The sequence below is a fragment of the Oenanthe melanoleuca genome, chromosome 1, assembly GCF_029582105.1.
Source record: "Oenanthe melanoleuca isolate GR-GAL-2019-014 chromosome 1, OMel1.0, whole genome shotgun sequence".
Classification (NCBI taxonomy): domain Eukaryota; kingdom Metazoa; phylum Chordata; class Aves; order Passeriformes; family Muscicapidae; genus Oenanthe; species Oenanthe melanoleuca.
In genome coordinates this window covers 41349956-41373379 of record NC_079333.1, presented here as the reverse complement: position 1 = coordinate 41373379, position 23424 = coordinate 41349956, and the positions used below count along the sequence as shown (strand labels likewise).

Here is a 23424-nt window from a genome sequence, read left to right as displayed (position 1 = left end):
GATACCATAAAACAAGTTCATTGCACAAACAAGAAATTACATGTTTAGTTTTACTTATTTATATTTTTGAAACTTATTTATATTCCTTAAAAAATTTGAGATTTGCAAGCCATTATTTTTGGAAACATCTTGTTTGATGCTTTTGATTAGATTTCTCCCTTTAATTTTTAGTTTACATTTTTTGTTTTATTTTCTTTGAAAAAAAACTTTAAGAAAACAAACAACAAACAGTGTATAACAATATAACTGAGTTCACAGTATTAAAGCTTTAAAGAGGCTGTGAAATCAGTTTCAGTTTTTGCTGGTGAAGTGCAATCAGGTATTTCCTCCTAAAAGCCTAACAGTTGGCTTTTTGCAGTGATTAGTATTTGCTGAGGTGATGGAGTGCTTGGCAGTATTTTACATTGCAGTTTTCAGTGGAAAATTACAGAAATCTCTCCTTAGGCAACAATTAGTAGCAAAACAAATCTCTATCAGGGGTTATAGCTGTTTCTAGACTGTAATAGTAAGCAACTCCTTTTTGTTCTTTCCATTTTAAATCCTTCATAAAGTGTTACATCCCTAACTCTATCTGCTGAAGAAAATAAGCACTTCAGCACTTAAATCTGTGATATCAGAAGAATAAGGGTACTGAGAAGTGAATACTGCCCTTTCACAAAAGATTTTCAGATTTTTGTCACAGCACCTCTGTGCATTTTTGCAGCAACGTATTTGAACAGACCTGTCATTTTTGAAGGTCAGTGATAAAGGCAGATGTCTTCATTGCTGTATTCTGTAGGGCCTTCCTATGGAGCTTGCTTTACCACAGCAATGGAGAGGTCCTACATTAACAAGAAACACCTGTTTAGTTTCCTAGCAGTAATAGCTTCTAGTTATCTTTCTGCAGGTGTACCAGCAGAACCACTGCTGCCTCCCAGATGTTTCTGACTGAAGGCTGACATCTCCTGCCGCCTGCTCTTTAAATCACATCTGACTTTTGATTATTGATCACAAGAAGCTTTAATGATTGAAGTGCTAGTCACTTCAGTGACCTTTCTTCTGTGCCTTTTGGCAGGTGAAAATGACAAGAGTGGTGACATTTCCAGTTGGCAGAGCTGTGTCTGGAGGAGGTGGTGGTGCAGGCAGTTCCCTGACTCTGTTGCAAGTTGCCAAGTTAGGCTGGAAGCTAAGCTCTTTCTTATGTTTCCACTGCTGTCCTCCTTGGGAAATCTTTGTGGATGTAGCAATAATTGGAATATTGAGACTAGAAAAATAATTAAGCATTCACAAAAATAAGTGTATTATTCAGACAAAGAATTGATATAAAAACTGATAAAAGCATTAGAACTGCGAAGAAGGTATCTTCAAGTTTCCTGGAGGTAAGAACTTGTGTAATCAGGGCACTCTGTCCTGAGCTTTGGGGTGATGGGAGTTGGGAGGGTAATACATGCCTCTGCAACCTTTCTGATAGTTGATTATCAAAACAGTTAAAACAGTGGAGTGGTTTGTATGATAGCTTGGGAGATGATCCTGAAATTAGAAAGAAAAGCTTGTTGAAGGTATTTGGAATGCCTTATGTTGGTGTCTGAAGGACTGACTAGGTGTTAGATTTTTTGAACATTCCTAGCAGAAAACTGTTATTGAAAGGAAGTTTCTTCCACACTTCCCCAAAGTGCACTTTTCCCCTCTGTTCCTTATGCTTAAACTGGTACCTTGATGACCTTGCTAGGGTGGCAGCTTGTAAGTTTGTTCTACAGGAAGCTGCACTGTCTTTTGGTGGGATTTATGTTGTGTCAGAGTAGTCCTGGAAGTGACTTTGCCTGAGACTGAAATGCAGAAGCAGGCCTGGGTGGGTAAGGTGGTGGGAACATGTGAGGGGCAATGCAGAGAGGAGAGGTGTAGGAATGGAGCACTGCCCTTCAGTGGCAGGTGGTCAGGACAGCAGCTTAGCTGCTACTCTCTCTATTGAATGTTTTTGTCATAGTATAATGATTTGATGTGCTGTAGATTTTCTTCTGATTGCTTGTGGAGGAAAAGGGAGTCTTTCTTCTTTTGGATGAAGTTGACTATTGAGTTATGTTGATTATCATTTAAAGAACTAGAGGATGACTGGAGTTACAGGTGGGAAATTACAAGGTCTTTGTAATGGTATGGAAAACTTTCCCTGGCCTTCATGGACGCTGAAACAGTAAACAGACTTGAAGTTAGGTCAGGGTTTCTGTGAACTGGAAGGAAAATTTTTAGCTGTAGGTCCCTCCATGCCTTCTAGACATCCTTGAGGGACTGCTGTGTAACAAGCTCCATTTATTGTGTGACCTGTAACTTGGCTGTTGGCGGTGTCTTTGATCTTTGCTGCCTCTTCCTGGTGTGACATGACGTAATTTTTATAGCTTTTGGATTTTGCATCTGCAGTGTATTACAGGCTGCTTTAGAGCAAATTTTTTTCTTCATTTAGTAGATTGTGTTGTCAGCTATTGGGTGTGCTTGCCTTGATGACCTGCTTGATGGAAACCAGAAAACTTTCCTTGAACTTGGTTTCCTCCCACATTCAGATGGATCTGTGAAATTTAAACCCCTTTCGCCTACTTGTGGTAAAGACTGTAAAATCTGGCTCTCTTCAACCATGACAAACATTGCTGACAGTGCTGTAGAATAATTACTGTTTTTATAGCACCTTAACAACAGACCTTGCAGAATGCCTTGCCAGTCTTAGACTTCACTTTGTTTTTGTTGCAAAGGACACCATGAGCAATTTTTTTAGGGCGTGGCAGAAGTGTACAGTGTAGCATGATGATTGTCCTTCTTTGGCAGGTTATTGCTCCTAATGTGTTCATGTGTACATGCACAGGCATTTGCATAATTAAAGCATTCTTTTGGAAACAGAGGTATTTCAGAAATGTATCATCCACTATTTATGGAGGAAAAACTGAAGAATATTTCTGTGGTGACCTGAAATGTACCTTTTTTCCTGTAAAGGGGAGAGTGTAGATTACTGGATATTCCTGTGATATTGTAAGTATTAATGGACCTTAATGTGAATTAAAGGCTTGGACTCCTGTGGGTTGACAGATGTGAAACTATTAGATTTGGTCCTCAAAGATACAATGGTAAGTCTGACAGGAGAATTAATTAGTTTTTCTCTCTTTTTTGCATTTTATGACATGTTAGTAAGCCCTGCAGCTTTTGAAAAGAAAAGTAGAATATAAAGGTAAGTTTTGAAGCTAATAAAGTAGTGTAGGCAGTTTTTCCGCCTCATTTCCACTTGAAGTAGTTGTGTGTGTGTGAGGGGAAAGCATCACGAACAAAAAAATTTGAATATTATAATTTGAGGGAGCTAGATTTTAGAGAGGTAAAGACTTAGAAGGTATTGCTGCTAACTTTCTAGTCTTGTGTTAAAATGATAATTTAGGCAAAATTATAACTCCTTTCATATTTTTAGATCTCTAGGCAGCGTTCGTTTTTTTCTTTTTTCTTTTTCTTTTCTTTCTTTTTATTTGATCTTGCATAGATATATTGTTAAGAATCTTCTATATTTTGTATCCTGTGTAAGAGACACAAACTTCCGTCGGATGCTTTTGTTTCTGTCTTTCTGTTTTTAACAGCCTGGTGGTCAATCTGCCACTACACATTCATCTTGCCCAATCCTGTTTCATTTAATATTCAGGAGACAGCAGTCTGTAGTCTGATGATGATTTCTAGTCAAATCTGTGTTCTAAATGAGTATTTGTGTACTTCAGCCAGAAGGATGATCCACTACTTTCATAAGAATGGTGTATTTCAATTATTTAAATACTTGCTTTCATGTCTTCTGTTTAGATCTAATAATCTGTTCAGATCCATTTTTCTTCTGTTTTTAGATCGAATAAAAAGTACAAAAGCTCAGTTTGTGCCTTATTTATAACATTACCTCATTTTATGAAAAGTTCGTTTGCAACTTTGGTAGCATGAAGAAAATAGCAATGTTGTTTAAAATGTACTTGTTATTTTAGGAAATGATAAGGGGCTAAATCTTCCATGGCAGGCAGAGAGCATCCACAATGAAGACATGTTGACAAACTGATCTTGAGTGACCTTTATTTTTGGCATTTATAGATTTATGGGCCTGAGAACAGCAAAAAGGGTGGAAGAGAGCTACTGACTCCAGCTGCAGTTCTTTCTCAACCAAAAGTGAAATGGAATATGCAGAAAAGCCTGCCCTGTTTTTCAGTCTACAACATGACAACTTGTTTTGTGTTTGCTTGTGGAGCAAACAAGCTTGGAGTCAGGATTGCTTTTTATTCCGTCTAGAGCTATTCAGGTTCCCTTTATATCCAGTGTTTCATCTGTCCAGTTATAAGCTTAAGTTTGGAGTCTGAGGCTTGTAAACTTTTTGTGAGTTGCAATGCTGAGGTTATCCTTTGCTCGTCCAAAAATGTGGCATGTTTAGTTACATTGTTTTAGTCAGAATGAGCTTATTTTTAAGACATTGTCTACATGAACTAGAATATATCAATCTGATATATTTCTGCATGAATTTTCAAGGTTGTTCTCTGGATGTCTTAGGGTGGCTTGGGTTACCTCTCTGTATTTTGGAGAAATTGCAGGAAACACACCTGCATTTTTTGGAGTCCTGGGTGGTTTTAGTGATGCTATGTTGTACATAACAGCTATTTCACTCTCACTGAATTGTGAATTGTAGTCCTGCTCATTTTTTTTCTTACTTTGTTTACTTAAAAACTAGAAAATGTTTTGATGTTGGAATAGAAGTCAATGCATTCTTAACTCATTTTTCTTTATGCTTGGCTTTTGAGTTTTAAGAGGTAGCATTCACCTTTGTAGACTGTAGCTTCATTGTAGAGATGGAAGTCTCAGTCTTGGCCTCTTTATTCAAGCTGATTTATACTACTTTTTGTTTGTTTTATGATATTGCTTTGTTTAAAATCAAGAAGTCTGGGTAGCAGCCTTGCTTTGCTTGCATTTATGTGCATTAGAAAGTTTATCACATGGAGCTGAAAGAAAGTAGACACTGAAGGTTTAAAAGGGCTTTTTTTTTTTTTAGTTCATTGTGTTGTGCCATTTTCAATATGGTAATGACAATGTTCAAAAACACAATAGCAGTCCAGTCTTGTGAGTTAGCACTTGAAAAAAAAAACAAACTAAAAAAAAATCCTTTTAATCTTATTTTTTTAGCATGTGTTTCTGTTCTTTGAAACCTTATAGTTTATTGGTCATCTTCCTGCAAGCATTGTTTTCTGTCAGGACAAAAGCTGCAGATTTCCTTCTTGGTTATAACAAAAAAAGAGGAGCTGCCCTGTGGTAGGGAGGTTACTGTCTTGTGCAGTGCACAGGTTTGGATCTGGAGAACTAATAGCTGGCCAGGAGGAAAGACCTCAACTCCTGAGACTTTTTTATTTGTTTTAAATACTGGTCTTTCTTAAACTTGTATGTGTTCTCTTGGCTTATGTTTGACAACACTTTCTGGTAAAAGTTGGTGCTTAAAGATAAGAATTCCGAACTCTACCTTTAGTTTTTATTTTGATTTTAGTTGTTTTAAAAAAAACCCCTCAAATAAATAAAAACCCAAAAGCACATTAAAATTTGCAAGACTTATCTAACACAAAATTATGGTTGTAATAATATAAAATCAGGGTATGGTGATGTATGGCATATGATATATGGGATAAAGAATTTCCTAAAGAAAAGTTATACTTTAGTAAACTTGCTTCTCAACGTTGTGTTTATGCTGAACATAACAGAGTGAACTTCAGAGGCTGAAAAAATAATTAGTTTATTGATATGGCTTATAAAAATCCTTTTTAGGAATTGAAACTGTTTGCAGTGATGGTTTTTTTTTCAGAAGAAGTAGTAAAAGTAGTATTTCTATTTTTATCTCTGTAACTAGAAAGAGAGGAACATTCTGAAGCCTGAAATGCAGTTCTCAACATTGTGTGTGGTTGTGTCTTGCAGAGGTGTGTCTGTAGGAAAATGAGCTCCACCTGGTTATTTTTTTGTTCTCTGTTCATCTTAGGCCAAAATTAGTTATGAAAAGGAGGAGAGTTTCAAGCTGCTAAAGGATCTGCGAGGTAAAGATACAGGGATGCCTGCTGCTGTGAATGAACGTGTGGAACCACTGGAAAAGGTGATGAAATTGTAAATAATGGAATTGGATTATTACCTTTACAGAATGTTTGTATGAACAACAGACTTGGAGGGCTTTATCACCATCTTTAAATGCATCCCAATTTCTGTTTTCTTTATGCTTTGATATTAGCTTTTTTTAAGGTAGACGTTATCTTTTATTTGCCAAGAGAAAAAAACTGTCATTCAATTCCAGCTTTAATTTCTGCCAAATGCAGAAAAGCAAGTGCTATCAGACAGGGATAGTCACATGGGAAGAAATCTGTAGAGTTCAAGGCTTCATAGCAGTCTCATTTGTGGTCATTCACAGGAGAAGCCTTAATGAAGCCTGTGAATATCACATCATTTTAATGTGCAGATATTTCAACAATGGAAAGATGTGCATTGATAATGTAGTGATCCCTGAAGAAATAGGTTTGACCAAAATAAATGTAGTGTAGTAGATATTATCTGTTTAGATGTAGTGCCTTAGTTCCAGTGAAAATGATACTGAGAAGGGGAAGAAAAATTGGTGATGGATGTGAGGTATGCCCTCCCTCCCTCTACCACCTCAGCCCACCCCTCCCCCCATAGAAGAGAGAAGGTAGTAAACCTAAAAGGTATTTATGTGTGTTTTACCTTTCTGCAGTGTGGTTTGGTAAGTAGGTTTTGATTTTTTTTGTATATGGGTGATTTGGTTTACTGAATCTATTTACGAACATTTACTTGCAGGGATATTCTGTGCAGAAAAAGAAGAAAAAGGATAAACATTCCAAAAAGGCTAAAAAAGAAAAGAAGAAAAGTAAGAAACAGAAATCTGAAAAGAAGGATGACTTGTCTGATAGTTCTTCGGTAAGTAAGAAATTTAAAAATAATTCAAACTGCAGTCTTAAAACTTGAACCATTTTAGTCCCTGTGGGTACTCATGGTTAGTAAAATTAAGACTCATTTTTATAATTTTCTGTTGGGAAAAATTGCAGCAAAACTTGTCAGTTTTAATGTACTGAGTATTTAATCAATTTAAAATAGGCTGTTACGTGAGTGCTTGTGAATTTTTTAATATTAAATTCACTCATTAGGAACTAAGGGATTTATAGTTTTTCAGCAGAGAGAAAATGAAAAGCAAAATCCTCATTCTGATATAGAGAGGAAAATTTCATAGATACTCTATAGTCTGTGGTATATGATAGAAAGATGTGTCTGAAATAGCAAATACTTGACCTTGATTTTAAGCATGAATTACCCCTGCCTTTGTCCACAGATGTTCAACCATGGACACTCCCAACAACATGGGAGTTGTATGTGGGTCTGAAGGACTTTTGAATCTGTAAGGACATGCCTTCACATGGAGGGGCACTCTGGCAAAACAGTGCAGAGACTGCATTTGAAATCTGGGTGCTGCCTTCTGGCCACATTGCAGAAAACATCTTCCCAGCATTTTTGTGCAAGTCAGGTGGCACTGTTAGTTTTAATTTTCAGAGTCGCTTTTATGGAGTGAAGAAATGTCCATTATAATGGAACTTATTTTTCAGGGAATAATTCCAGAGACAACTGGCATTATCAGTGTGGGAAGTAACCAAAGGCACAAATGTCCCGACATTCTCCATGGGAGTCACCAAAACCCTTCAGTTCACAACAGAGACTCCTAGGATGCAGCAGAGTCCTGGCTGAACTTCCATTCAAAGTCTTTTAGTCCTAAGACAGGTTCATGTGAATAGCAAAGAAACTCTGTGCAATGCAGTCCTATTGGGTTCAAGTGAAATTATCAGTACACTGCAAGTGCAGGTGTAGGAAGCTGGATACAAGAATAGCAGGCAATAGCATGTACCGTGCTTTATATTGTACTGTGTAACTGATCTAACTTTTAAAATGTGAAACATACTTAGTAATGCATTTAGACTTTTTAAAGTTTTGTTTTTGTTACGTCATAAACCCAGTTGATTTTGGTTTTGTTTTTATTCTGACTATATTAATTTTAGCAGAGTTTTGCAAATAAATGCCAGTATGAGCTAGTGTTGCATACTGTGATTTGCTCATGAAGTGAAATGTTTTGATCACGATGGAGCAATCTTCTGTGGGAATATCAATAGTCTGGTTTTATTCTCAGTAATATCAATATTCTGGTTTTATTATCAGAATTTTTAATATCAATATTTTTAAATATTAAACAGTATTATATTAGTAATGCTAATCAGCATTAATTTTGAATAGCAATATAATTGCTAAGTATTGTATATTATCAAGTAATGTGTTAAGGTATTAATTTTATTCCTTACATTAAACTCTCTTTTTAGGATTCTTCAGTGGAATGGGTTGAGTCAAATGTGTCGCAGTCAGATGACACAGAAGAAGCTTGGAAGGTCAACGAGGAACCAGACCCTGTGAAAGAGCCTTCCCTGCAGGTCGGCAGCCTCCCAGCTACTCCAGAGATAAATTCAGCTTGTTCTTAGTTTTCTTGGGAGCTCTTTTGCAAAGTGTTGAGCAAAACCTATTTTACACACATATGTCTTTGTTTAGCTGTGTAAATGCTACTTTCCATTGATTGGAAGACTTCTCTACCTTAGTGTTTAACAAGGCTCTACACTTAATGTTGCCCAGCACCAATTCCTTCTATCAGGTTTTGAGGCTCTTACAAGGTAGTTTGGTTTTCTTGAAGATGTCATCTTAAAGGTCTTGACTAGACTTTTACTTTTTTCTTCATAATTTTGGTGGCTATTCTACAATTGAGTAAATTGGCAGCTGACCCTAGGTGACCCTGCTTGAATGGATGTTTGGGCCAGATGACCACCAGAGGTCCTGTGCACATCCACATTTATTTATGCACATTGCTTGCTGATGTGGACATAGATATTACTGAATTACTTGAAGATAGATCATTTTTCAGTTCCTTCTCTTTCTTGGGGGAGATCTGAGAAATGGAATGTTGTGTTTCACCTCTGAAGTTCTCTGGCATGTTGCCTAACAAAATTTTTAAATTACAGAGAAAAAGTGACATATAGCATCTGTTCAGATTGACAACTTGATTTGAGCTCTGTTGAAGCTAGGAAGATTCTTCTGCAAGGACATGTTTCAAAATAGATGTAATCTGGTCATTTTGGTTGCTCTACTAGAATTATAGAATTTCTCTAAATACTTGCTTTTATAGAGTAATTGCTTATAATGTGTGTGTCACTGCTTGCTTTTGAGGCTTCAGGTTTTACCTCTATATAGGTAGTAGATATGTCTAGGCTTTTAATATGCTTCTTTTCTTTAGTCTAGTCCTCATTTTTAAAATCTCCTTAGTCTGCCTTAGGTTTTGTAAATGCAGTTTTCTAGCTGTTATCATTGGAATAGTTCACAGAATTTAGATGTATAACTGTTAAGTTTGAGGGTGCAGTTAGTGCCTGGATATCTGAGGTATGAACTGTGCTCAGATACTGGTTGCAGATTTTATATACACTGGAAGACGTGTAAGAGATAATGAGATTAGAATTAGCTAAATGAGTATTTGTTTATGCTAATAAGTAGCAGTTTGTACAATCTACATGTTTACTAATGTCTTAAATACCATTGTAAATATGTATTTCATATTACAGGGAGACATATTTGTTTAAATATTAAAAATTTGGAAGATTAGGGTTCTTAAAATCATATTTGTTTTCATTGAAGTATTTCATATGTGTTTGTAGAACCTATACTATTGTCAGAAACATTATATTATATTATATTATATTATATTATTATATTGTCAGTAGTTGCACTGGTTTGGTTTGGCACATAAGCCATGTTTTTGTTGTAATTATGAACACTGATTCTTTGTGTTTATTTTAAAGAGAGAAGAATGGATGAATTTAAACTTCACGTCATTGAAAACAACATCAGTAGCAGCTGTCAAAGGTGAAAGACACAAAGAAAAAGTGTTGGAACGACAGAAAGCTCAAGAACTTGAGCAGGTAGGAGGAATTAATATCTTAATTTTTTTCTGCCTTTTACTAAATTTTGTATGTTGAATAAAGTAATAAATTGGTTCAAATATCTAAGTCTTTATTGTTATTAAAATTAATACCTGATGTGATAATGATTTTAATTAAATTGGTCTGTTTGCATGGAAGGCTTCTTACATCAGGCTTATGGAGAAAAGCCTGTTAACTTCTAGGGAAGGAGAAAGCTACTTTTGTTAGTACTATGTTCTGTTAGTAACAGCGACAGACTGTTGGTCTGGCATTCTCCATGGTGTGTGAAAAGAGCACCATTGTTTAGTGTGGTAAAAGCTTACTTAAGGTGCTGTACTAAAGGTAAGTACTAAGGGTACTGAGGCTTGATTTTTCCTAAAGGAAGAACTCAGAGCAGTTGCTGTGCTTTCCATGTCTCACTTGTTGGTGAACACATGGGTCACTCAGAGTCTGGCTGGAGAAGGCTTTGCTGTCATTGAATTAACTCTTTACATGCAGTTGATGGCTCCTTCATTTGTTCATTTACCCTGTTAAATGCTATATAGTCTGATCTGAGAACGTGATGATGCATTTTCTTTGCCCTCACATCTCACAGCAGGCTCTTTCTTGCAGTTAGGTTTGCCAGTTAGCTGTGTTGTGGTGGGAACCAGACTGATCTGGATCACTGTTCCTGTGTAGTATGCATTTGCCTTGCTTATTGTCTTTTGACAAGGGATTAATGTTTTAAAAATATTTTTTGCCACGATTTTTTTTCCCTGAACTTTATTTCAGAGCTGCTGGAGGACTATTTAATGTGGACATCTTAAATCACCAGAATGTATTACATGGTTAATGACAGTTTATATGTATTCTGAATCTTAGAAAAGAATGATTTTTAGAGACTCTCCCACCCAACTACATGCAGCTTTTTACTCCTGTGCTTTCTGTACCAGATAATCTGCATTTTCTCTGGTACCCAAAACAATGTGCACAGCAGATGCTTAGACCATGAAAGTGGTGGTGGTGCATTGACAATATAACATGGACTTCACACACAAGTCTCTCAAAATTTATCAGACATTCTATAAAATATTAACCATATGCTTTGCACATGTTAAAATTATTTCTGTTTTAGGCCATGCTGTCTGAGAGAGAACTCAATCCCTATTGGAAAGATGGTGGTACAGGTTTGCCACCAGAGAAGGATGAACAGGCTTCAGTTAAGAAAGGTAAAGAACAAGTTCTAGTAATAATCCTAAATTTCTGTCTCCAATTTCTGGACTCTGTGTTGCTAACAAATTACTCCTAATGTTGTAACAGAATTATGAATAATAGATACTATTAATAATATATGTAATAAAGTAAAATTTGGATGAAAATTCCATAATGAATATTGGCTTAGTATCATAGTGCGTTGTTTTGCAGAATTTCTCTTCACTGGGTTTTAATCTTAAGTGGTTTGACCTTCAATATCCTTACAGAAATTCTCCATTTTGAACTAATTAAAGAAAAGCATGATTTAACCAAGACAAGATAAATTGTTGTCAACTCATTTGGTTCCTTTCATTCCATTGCACAAATTATAGTTTTAAAGTATTCACCCACAGAAGTCTGAGTCACATCAAAATGAAGTACATTACAGATGCACTTTGTGAAAAATAGTATTTCTGTATCCTTTTCACTTTTTTCCTTACCCTGGAGTTATCCTGCCCATTTCCAGCAAACACAGTAATAAAAACCTTTTTCATAATGTCATGAAACATTTATTATGTGGTGAGAATGGTCATTGTATTCTGTCAACAGAGAAGAGTGGGATCTGTGCTTTTTGAGAGCCTTTCCCTGTGGACAGTCTGTCTCAGAAACCACTAGCCTCATGCCCACTTTTAGGAGTCAGAGGATCAGAGATCTGTAAGAGTTGACAAGGATCAGTGAGTGTGTGTTCAGAATGTTAAGACCACTGCTAGTTTCTCACATGGGAAGCTGTGGGTTACTCATTCGATATCTGAGAAAGGAATTCACTTGTTTGTGTGTAAGGGGTATGCCCAAGAATGGACACAGAATGTGGGAAGGACAGGAAGGTTCTTTAATGTCATAAAGAAATATGCCACTTCTGTCTTGGAAATTGCTTTTGATAAGCTAGAGATACTTAAATAAAATGAGTGGTATTGCTGAAGTATAACCAGCATTAATTTCTATTATGCAATATAATACAAGTAATAGTATAATATATACTATAAATATTAATATAATATAAATATATTATAAATTATGATATAATATAAAATATGTAATTGTATTTATATATTAATTCTGTTTTTCTTTTGCACTCTTTCAATTTTTACTATAAGTTTTGGTGAAGTTTTAATGTCACATACAGAATAAAGTTAAGTAGGAATAATTACTTGAGATGTAAAACTAACCTCTCATTGTTTTCTACTCTAGTTACAGTGGTAGAAGATGCTGGATTAAGTTGGCTGCGAAAATCATACCAAAGGATGAAGGAGCAGGCTGAGAGAGAGAAACGAAATTTTGAGGAAATTGTAGCTGAGAGATATGGGGTAAGGATCTTCAGTTAAATTTTCTTCATGCTAATAGATGCTTGGAAAAGATTACTTTCATATAAAGGCACAAGTACTTAATGTGTAAAGTAAAATGTGAAAAGAAGCAAGAAAAAACAGCCTCTGAAGCCTGTCTCAAGTGATGAAGGGTTTAATGCTACCCAGGGTTTTTTGTATTTTTCTTGTTAAATATTTTTGATATATGGGATCTTATATCAAATTTAAAATACTTACAATATACCATGGCCATAAAAGTGATATGACTTTTTTGTTCTTTGTTTTAGTCAGTGGAGGTATTTCAGTCACGATTCGAAGAAGCTGAAAAAGCTGCATCCAAGAAGGAAAATTATCATAGAAGTGGAAGATGGAAGAAGACTGACTATTCAGAAAGTGAGAAGGAGAAGAAAGACAAGAAAGAAGAGCACATTGAAAAGGAGACACGAGATGAAGATGATAGAAACAGACACAGGTTTGGTGGCTATTCCAGAGAGAAGTATGGCAAGGGGTGGGCGCAGGAAGACACGGGTTGCAGAAGAGATGTGTCAAGAGCAGACCGGGAATGTGGACACAGTAGCATGGACTCAGTATTAAGGGGCTGCAGCTCCAAAGCAGAAAAATACTCCAGTGAAAAACGGAATCAGGAAAAGAGTTCATCTCTAAGCAACTTGAAACACAAATTTTTGAAACCCTCTGAAGATGATGTAATGTCTTACAGTGCATCCAGAGACTCAAAGCAGTTCTCTTCCAAGGAGGACTCAGCTCATAGCTCTTTGAGCAGCCGTTTCCAGAAACCCAGTGAGGATGCTGCACTGTGGACCAAAACACACAACGAGAAATTAAAATCTGATCAAAAATCATCAGGTACTAGGGAACAAATTGATGGCAAAAGTTGGAAAAGAACTCCAAGAGATGAAAATGAGAAGTCGCGACAGGAGCACACAAGTGATACCCCGGAGAAGAAACAGATTTTATCTGACAGTAAAACATCATTCTCTAGGTATTTTATGAACATTACTTATTTGGGGTTTTTTTCTGCATTTTTCAAGTCAAAATATAACAAAAGCTCAATCTCCTTTTTGACAGTATAAGCACTGATTATATCAGATCTCTTTAGTTTGGATGAGAAGTCTTAGCCTTCAGCTAAGGGCATCTCGAAGAAGTAAGTTAAGCAGAAGTAGTGAACATCCCCTACCTGATCTGTCTCCTCAGCACATTTGAGAATTGGTAATGATAAGTTATTTTCTGCTTCTTTCTAATGTTAGTTCACACTGCAATAAAATTGGCCTCTTAGGCAAAAAATCTGCAAAATACCTTAACAGTCATTGAATTTATAAAGTATGATCTTGAAACGTTCGAAAATGCTGACTAAAAACTGAAATAATTAATACAGCAGGGATAGGTTTGCCACTTGTGAGATGAGCTCATATGCTAAAGTAGTAGCATATGAAAAATAGTAAAAGGTATTTAATAGAAAGTGTGTTTTCAGTGGTGAAGAGGAAGCATTAATTGGAGTGGGAAAGGAAACACAAACTTAATAGGCAGCAGGATTTTAATTTTCCTTGACTTGCTTTTGTGAGAGACAGCAGAGAATAGTAAGGAGAGGTGGTCAGACAAGGAAGTTGTAGAGAACTGACCTTTTGCCCTGCTCAAGACCTCCTGTTCTCCAGTACTAGCAGCTTGCTGGTTCTGCCAGCATTTGACTAGTAATCAATCCAGTAATTTGACTAGTGTGATTGTTACTATGAATACTTTCTTTGAGAATTTTCCAGTATTTTATAGGCATGTACAAAAGTATTTTAGAGTCAGGGTGATTTTATTTAATTGCTTGGAAAAGCTGCATAAGTAAATATTCTTGGTTGGAGTATATAAGAAGAATGATATAATTTGGTTGCAAAAAGCATTTAATAAAATATGATCAAATAGAATTCTTTCTTATATGTTTATGTCAGTTATTTGCAGAAAAACTTCTTACAGCAGAGTTATGAAGTATTTATCTTATTTATAATTATTCCTACGTGTAGTGCTTGTATACCTCATGTATAGTGTATTTCCAAAGAAAAAATGTACACTAATGAGTACTGCATGACTAACCAGAAACAGGCATCTTAGCCTACACAGTTCTTTTTATTTTGTATGTTGGGTATTTTTTCCAGATTTTACTTGCTATACTTCAATAGAAATTTGAATTTTCATTGATAGCAAAACCATAAATTATATGCAGGTTGTTCACTTAATCTGTTTCTTATTTAAAGCATGAGCTTGAGTAGAAGTCATGGTAGATGTAATTCCACATTCTGGCATGACTAGTTTGTACACACTGTGTCCCATTCATAAGTGTTTGTCATGTCTTGTTTTATTGTTTATTTTATTGTTTGCCTACACGCTGTTTTGCTGGAAAATGCAAAGTATATTTCTGTAGTTGTTTTAGTTACTCTGAAGAAATGATCTGGTAGCATTAAACCTGTGATGTATGAGACATTAGACATTCAAATTTAATGATCCTATTTCTTCTCCTACATATTGCCCCAGTAGTTATTGAACTGAAGTGCCTGGTGTTTACCAGTTAAATGCACTTTGTAAACTTCTGGTTAGAATAATCCATGGTGTGTCTGAAGTGAAGCCTATGAGACTTGCTCACCTGTTGTGTCCTGGTTTGTTCATGACTTTGTTCAGGTACAAGGTCTGCACAATGCACAGTTGTTTTCTGCCTGCCTTTGTGAGGTGGGGGTGGTGATGGGGTGGAAGTTGTGGAGCTGGTTGTTGCAGTGTGTGTGAGGTGTGTTGACCCCAGCAGGCAGCTAAGCACATCCCAGCTGCTTGCTCATTCTCACTCCTGCAGAGGGAAACCAAAAGAGCAAAAAGGAGAAAAACTCATTATTGGATAAAGGCAATTCAATGAGTGAAGTAAAGGGACAACAACATGTGATGCAGAGGCAGTCAGTCCCTCACCACCTCCTATTAGCAGACTCCCAGCCAGTTTTTGAGCAGCAGCTACTTTGGAAAGACTGCTCTCTCCAGGCTTTTTTTTGTTGGACATGACATTATGAGCATGGAATAGCCCTGTGGCCAGTTTGGTTGTCCTGGCTGTGACCTCTCCCAAAGCCTCTGCTCGCTCCAGCCTGCTTGCTGGAGGTGCACAGTGCACATTGAGAACCAGAGGAAGCCTTGAGGCTATCTGAGACTGTTCAGCAGCAGCCAAAACACTGCTGTGTTATCAGCACTGTCTCCAGAGAAATCCAAAGCACAGCACCAGAGGGGCTGCTGGTCACTAATGAGTGGTTTAGGGTTGCTCAAAGAATAACCATCTAAGGTATTAACAGAAATAATACAATTTTAATATAAATCTATAAAAGTCATAAAAATGAGACTTAACTAGGTTTGGTGGTAGGTTTCACTCTATTATTTATTACGTGAATGAAACATATAAAGGAAAACTGAGTTAAAATTGATTTAGAATGTTTTACATGGAGTCTAAAGACAGAAAAGGGTTAGGAGGACCCTTCCAATGAGTCACAAGGTTCTGAGCAGACCCTTGCTTTATAAACTCCTGATGGAGCTTAGGCGTGGCTAGGTCCAGTCTTTGTCTCAGACTTGATCAACAGTTTACATGTCAAGGATTACACTTTTCAGTCTTTTTTTTTGGTGAAATTATGGTGATTCGCTTTTTTTAGTTGCAGTTACAAAAACAGTAGGTTTTTTTTAATTGCCACATTTACTAAGTGCAATGGTAATTGTAACTGGACAAAGCTGCAAATTTTGGGAAATGAGATTGTGTGCGGAAGTGGTTTACTTGCTTAACTTCAAAGAATTCAATTATTATGATAGAAAAGATAATTCTTTTCCTCACAGAGGAGATCTAGATGTAGGAACTGTTCAGCTGATATTTTCTTTTGCATGTGTTTTCTGTTCTGGTGCTGTTAAACCCAATTGAGTATCTTCTTTTATTTTAATCATATTTCTTAAGCAATGCAATTACTAAGCTGACTCATTAGTAAAGTGAGGATTACTTAGGCCTGCAAAACCATATAGCCTCTGCTTATTGACATAACTTATTTCCAAGTTCTTCTAAGATGACTTCTTAACTCCTGAGATTCTGTGTCTTTTGAAATAATAACCTGTTTTCCTGCTTTCTTCAGTCAGAAGTATTTTTTTTTCTTTTGTATTGTGTTTTGTAGAAAATTCTGGCTTTTGGAACATTTCATGTTTGGTTGGATATGTGCAGTAGATACCTGTTGAGAGTAATTTATAAGCTGCTTCTTTCCTTTTCTTCTTAAAGTTTCAAGACCTGTAATACATGTACTCTTTTGGTAGTGTCACAAAAGTTGTCAGTCACAAAAAGTAAATCTTTGAGGTGAAGGCTTGAATTAATAGGTGTTGCTGGTTCAGTTCCTCATCTCTCATGCTGGAAGTATGGCTTTTAAATTTTATCTTTTCTAAAGCACAGAGGAAGTTTCTTCAGCCTATAAATCAAAGTGTTTTGGACAGTTATGACACAGGTTAATTAAAACTGCTGATTGGATGTCCAAGGGATCTCCCCAGAGGAAAAGTCCATCAGCTAGTGTTTGCTGGAAGTCACACTTAATAATGTGACTGCTTCAGAGTTTAATTTGAGACAAGATAAAAACAAATCAAAGCAATGTCTCAAGTCTCAAAAAGTTCAGACAATGATTCAAACACTAGCACCACTTTAAAAAACATATATGAATTAACAAACATCTTTTCTTCCCTTTTCTGAAGTAGTCTACCTTGCTTTGAATGCTGAATTTCCACTTAAGGAAAAGTGGAAACTTAATCTTTGTTTTGTTTCTGGTGAAATTAAAGAAATTCTGCTGAGTTTTGGGGGTTTGGATTGGACATCTTGAAAATGAAGAAAAGCTACTTTGGTAATTTTCTCAGGACTGGGGAGATGTGGTGCTTAAAGAGGACACCATCTTCAAAGATTTCCCATTCTTCAAATCCTACAGGGTTTAGCCATATCAATAAGTGAGTGAATTCTCTCCCTAACAGAAGGAACCAATATCATAATTGTATTCTTATGTATCTTTTGTGTTAGATATTTTGCTTTTAAAGTTAGTTGGTCTTAGTCTTTCCTAGGGTCAGAGAACAAGAGCCAAACTTACTTGATGCATCTTTGCAGTATTTCTTGGAGTCCTTATTTAATAAGTATCATAAAAAGTCATATGCTAAGTTTTTAATATTAACTTTAAGGTACAATATTCCATTACCAGCTGTGGCTTCTCTAGGGAGAGTTCATATTTTTAAAATGGTACCAGTTAATTTTCCCTGGAAACTCTACTGTATCAGCCATAACATATTCAGAGGCAAAGGTTGTACTCTGAGCAGATAAATATGGGAAAATAAGTAATTTTCAAGGAAGGCATTTGACAAACAGAATAATTCAGAAATGTGTGATTCTGCAGAAGCCAAGAAGTTAAAAGCATTGCCAAAGCCAGAAAGAAGAATTAGAATGGGTTAAAATAACTCTTTTTGTTTCTCTTTCCCTTGTTTTTTTCCTGCTTATACCTGCTACTGACTGTTGACTGTTTTTTCATGCTGGGAAAATGTTCATATATAGTGCTTTTCATTCAAGTTGATCTCAATCGTAAAAGGAAACAAACTTCATAAAAATTTTATTAAAGCTCTTTGCTTTCAGGGTCCTTGGCAGCTTCTGTCTGCAAATACATTTTTATAATATGTCTTTTTCAATTATTTTGCCAGTAGAAGCATATGTGCAAGTATAGTAGGCTTATTGTACCTAATTACACAGGTGAATACTGCACTATTTTTCTGTGGCTTTAGTGCAGCTGGTGTTTTACAGATCATCAAAGGACGAGCCATCTCGGGTCCTTAGTGAGGAGGAGATGAATAGACTGGGAGCCAGGATTGTGAAAGCAGAACTCATGGGAGACACGGTAATGCCTGTGAAAAGCTGTCATCATTTACTGCAATTTTTCTTCAAATCTCACAGTGATTTAATTGTTCAGTTTTTTTTTTTTTTTTTTTTTTTAAGGGTATTGATCCAAGCAAATAAAGACTTGCAAAATTTAGTAGGATTTGAAGAAACTGCTTTTACAGCAATTTCTCCTTTAAATGCAATAGTTCATAGACAGACTAGAGTAGAGGATTCAGGACCCCAGGCTTTTTAGGATAAGTAGCATATCTGAAACAGTTGTTCTCTGCCCTCTTTAGAGTATTTATTGATTTTATTAAAAAGGGAGCAGGTGAAAACTACAAAGCTCCCTGTCTTTGTTACAAGTTAAACAGTGTCTGAAGCTTTACTTATTTCATCATCTTTGTCACAAGAAGGTGCTTGTGGTCCATAACTGCTGTATAAGCAGGCTAGTTAATTATGATATGGAAATTGCAAAACTGAAAGGAATAGCATATGCCATTGCAGCCAGCTCTGCACTGAGGACAGCTGTGGAATGCTTTGGGTCTTGCCCTGATGGAGGTCGATCTGTGGAGCTGGGAGAAACACCTGCACATTTAACGTGGCTTGTTTCACCCAGCTACCTGAAGGAGCAAGAATTTCACTCTTGTGCAACACTAAATTTGGAGGTTTATTGATTTTATTTATTACATTAAACATGGCTGCAATGAGTTAATTCCCTTCAGTAGTACTGTCTGGAAGTTTCAGTTATAACAAAGTCAGAGTCTGTTAGTTTTTAAGCTGTGTTTTTCAAGTGCTTGGCTCTGAATAGCTGCTCTTAAGGAGCTACTTTCATATGCTTCATATTTTTTTGAAGCATTTTAGAAACACTTTTTAGAAGTCGGCTTTTGTAGTTATTTTTTAAGATTAATTTTTACTGCACCTGTTTAGCTTGTCTCTTGTGACATAATATTTGCACAAAAACTTGCATCTTTAAGAAATAATAAATAAATATTTATTTATAGTGAAATATAAAACATGTTGTGTCTCCAGGTGGTAAATTAATATTTCTGAAGAACTATTGATTCTTTGATTTGTGGAAAGCTTATTTTGTCATTATTGCTGGACTAGGACATACTGTTGATTCTTGTTAAAGCCCCTATCAGATAATTTAAATTTTGTTAGGAGAAAGTGCCCATTTTATAAATATTTTCTTTTCAAACCAATTTTATGTAGACTTTAGACATAGATGTGGGTATGTAGCTTTCAACATTTTAATAACCATACCTTACATGGAAATCCTGTCCATTTTAAATGTTATTAGCTTCAAAGATGAATTAAAAGTAACTTGAAGCAATGTATTTCCTACTAAGGTATAGTGTTAATGATTTAAATAGAAGTGTCCATATGTTAATTTCTAGTTTTCTTAGTTAATTCTAAAAAGCATACACTAGTGAGGTAAAACATGAAAGTAATTTTATGATAGGTTTGTGAGTGGCTGGTGTAGGGGAAGGTTTTCCAAGGACTGATGGAACACAGCAAAAATTTGTAAACCTTTTTTCTGATGCTGCTCAGCTATAGTAGCATTGCCCAAACAAAACTTTGGGCACAAATCTGGTCTTTTTCTTTTCAACCTGATAGAAACTGAATGGAAGTGATTTGATGTAAAATATACATGTATTCTATGTAATTCATTTAATATTCTATACTTTTGTTTAGTTTTGACCCAAATCGTGTGGCAGAAACCAGTACTTCAGTTTTATTATTATTTTTATATATACAGTTTTCTATATATGCACTCTGATCCTAGTTAAAAAAAACAAACTGAAATCAAACAACAGTTTAAATAATAAAATTATCTAAATATATATATTTATTTTAAATAAATAAATAAATATATAATATTTTTATATAATATATATAATATTTAATAGCTTTGTGGCATTTTAAATATTTTTCATGGTCTTTCTCTGATCACATTGAAAATGCAGCTTGTTTAAGCAAGTTAATCCCCACACAGCAGAACAGATGGTTATGTGATTGCATGTCCTGGTGGCTGGAACTCGAGGTTGGCCATGTGGGCCAAATGAATTCTGAATCTATTTTTGTTACTGATCTGCTGACTGGTGTTGATCAAACGACTTAATTTTGGGGTAGCAAGTGTGGGCACCATGGTTGGAGTCCAGTCAGTGAAACTGGCAGAGCAGTTAGTGTAAATGGTTTTATTCTTTATGGGTTGATAGGCTGGCAATTCCTAGCAATCCAAGTTACTCTGAAATGCTTGTATTTGGGCAGATGGATAAGGGAGCAGGAGCATCAAGACCAATTTGCACAAGACTGTAAACAGTTCTTATTTTCTACCTCTTTAATTCTCAAAATAAGGTCTGAAGTGCAGAAGTTGGACATGGGAGTGTAGAGAGATGTGAAACTTCATGAGAAAAATTTCTGAGAGATATTTCCCTACACCTGTAGAGCTGGTGTATGTGTGTAAAGGTGATCAGGCTTCCCTATTTAGCTTCCTATACAGAAAGTAATATCTATGCTTAGTTATGCAAAGCATTTATTAGTAGAACTTAAAAAGGTTTAAGAATATGTTTTCTGGTCTTTTTATGGCAATACTTGTTCCTCTATTCTGAACATTTTTTTCATGTTATATCCTATAAAGAGTTGTGTGAATTATATTGTCGCGTTTTCTTTAGTCTTTTGTGTTGTTAGAGTTTAAAATTATATATCAAAACACAAAAAATGAAATAAGTAGTTCATTTTGATATAAAAATCTCCTATAAGATAGTTGAACTAATGGAGTATTGTCACTTTCTTTGAAGGATTTAGCTTCAGAGCTTCAAGCAGAGCTTGACAAAGCTCGCAAGTTGAGAGAGACTCAAGGACAGATTCCAGCAAAGGCTAGCAGAGAGGTAAGTGGAAATTTTTTTTTTTATTTTGCACTAACACCATAATATGATATAGGTAGCAGCTGAATTATAGAATATCAGATGTACTTAGGAACATTAGAAAATGTGATTTCAGGTGAGTGACTGTTTAAACTGAATTGTACTTTCTGCTGGTAAACAAAACTTTCTCCATGGTACTTTATCAAATTTGATGGTTTTTTTTTTAACTCATAATATTTCCTCAGCAAGCATATTTATCTTCCATTAAAAATGAAAATGATATGTTCTGGCTGTTACATAGCAGCTGTCTCTGAAGAAGCTGGCACTTCAAATGTTACTCATTTTAAACGGTGGTATTTAAGAAATGTAAGAAACTTCTTCTGTACCAACACTGATATAAGAAAACAGGATAAATATCTTAAGTTATAAGCTCTGTCCTCATGATGGAGAGGAAACTCTCAGGCAAAAACTAGTATTCTTGTTCAATTTGACTCCAATTCCACAGTGAAAATTCAGCTGCTAGTGAGCTGAAAAGCCACTTTTTTTTTGTCCAAAAAGGCTTCATGTCAGACCTCATACAACACCTAGTATTTGTCTAGTCTTTAGAAGACAAGCTAAACTGAATTATAATGTGTGGTCTCTGCTGACTACCTTGTGATGATAGTATTTAAGTCTCACAACCTGAATTCACAAGAATTTAAAATTACAAAAGCTCTGTGTAGGTAGACTCTGCTTCATTGCAGTGCAGTTCTTTGGCATGTTTTTCATATATGTAAAAAACCCTAAGTAAAGCAGACGAAGTTGTGTAATTACACAGGGAAAAATCCATTCAGATTTTAAAATTGGGAATAAAGAGGTTTTGTGTTTGGGCCTCAGAAATGTTGGTAGACACCTATTCCTTAGGGTACTGAGTTATGGATAACAATTTTGGCCAGGCCTGGTCTTCAACCATATTCTGATTTTTATCTTAATTTTTAATTAAAGCATTTTTGCAACTACCAGTCATTACAAAAATACCAAATGTAAACATTTATGAATATGCCTTGACTGTGCCTCTTTCCTGGATTTTTCTAGTCTGTATTACATGGTGTTTGAGTGTCAGAAGTCCTGCAGAGCTTACAGTTTCTCTGTCCTAAGCCCTATGTTTGTGATGCCAGGGAATTCTTACTGATTTTACAGCTTTGAATTGGTTTTGACTTTTGGGACGCAAGCAGGGTGTGTTTGGTACTCCTGTGTATCCAGAGCCAGCTGTGTCACACTGTGTGACAGATGTTCAGAAACCATCCCATAACACAAGGGGAGCTGGTTTGTGAAGGTGTGTTTGACTCTGCAGGACTCAGCCTTTCTGTGGCATAGACCAGCCAAACACCAGCCTCAGCCACTTCAGCCAGGTGTATTGCAAGTGAGGTACCTGAAGCAGTTTCCACAGAAATGGTTTTCCAAGTGGATATCCTATTAATCCCAAAGTTTGATAGCTTTGCTTCCATTACCAGTAACAAACATGAAGCATTTTGTTTCAGGCAGGTCTGTCTCTGCTTCTGTGGAACAGCATGGCCAGTGTCATGCTGGGAGGTCCTAAAATGTGTCTTTGCCTTATTTCAGTTTCTCTTGGGAGAGCTGGGGAGATAAATCAGGAAGTAGTGAAGGCAATTTTGAATGCATCTCCCTAGGAAGTTTTTTTTCTTAATTAATTGGACATAGATCAATTTCCCAATTCTGTTCCCTGCGTGACTGAGTGAAGACTTATGCTAGTATAAGAGTGGTGTATGAATGGCTGGGGTTTGTATAGAGGACAGGATCAATTTTTTTATTTTGTTAGAGGTGCTGGTTTATTCTGCCTTAAAGTGATCAAGAAACTAACGACTGAAGGGACTATAAAGGGCTAGGTTAAATCCTATTTTAATTTTATATAATTTTATTTTTTGTTTGTAAGAGACTACAGGCAAATATAGCTTTTACAGTGTGACTTAGTGACTAGTTTTGTAATTTTTTTGACTTAAACAAGAATTCTACCCTAAGCAATCTCAAAAAAATGTGGTTGTGAAGTACAATCACTGATGTTTGGAATTTAAAAACATTGTGTTTCTCAGCTGATATATTTCACAAGTGTCACCTTGGGT

General features: G+C 35.9%; 1 protein-coding gene across 2 annotated transcripts in view; it reads left to right on the top strand.

The window, feature by feature from the left end:
• Positions 1-23424, top strand: part of CWF19L2 (CWF19 like cell cycle control factor 2) — a 59781-nt gene that overhangs the window by 5761 nt on the left and 30596 nt on the right. For both annotated transcript variants that reach the window (XM_056492260.1, XM_056492267.1), the window contains exons 2-10: positions 5987-6097; positions 6808-6927; positions 8370-8477; positions 9888-10007; positions 11122-11215; positions 12429-12544; positions 12829-13541; positions 18363-18456; positions 21239-21328. In XM_056492260.1, coding sequence (XP_056348235.1) covers positions 5987-6097; positions 6808-6927; positions 8370-8477; positions 9888-10007; positions 11122-11215; positions 12429-12544; positions 12829-13541; positions 18363-18456; positions 21239-21328 — 1566 coding nt within the window. The remainder of the gene's footprint in view (positions 1-5986; positions 6098-6807; positions 6928-8369; positions 8478-9887; positions 10008-11121; positions 11216-12428; positions 12545-12828; positions 13542-18362; positions 18457-21238; positions 21329-23424) is intronic.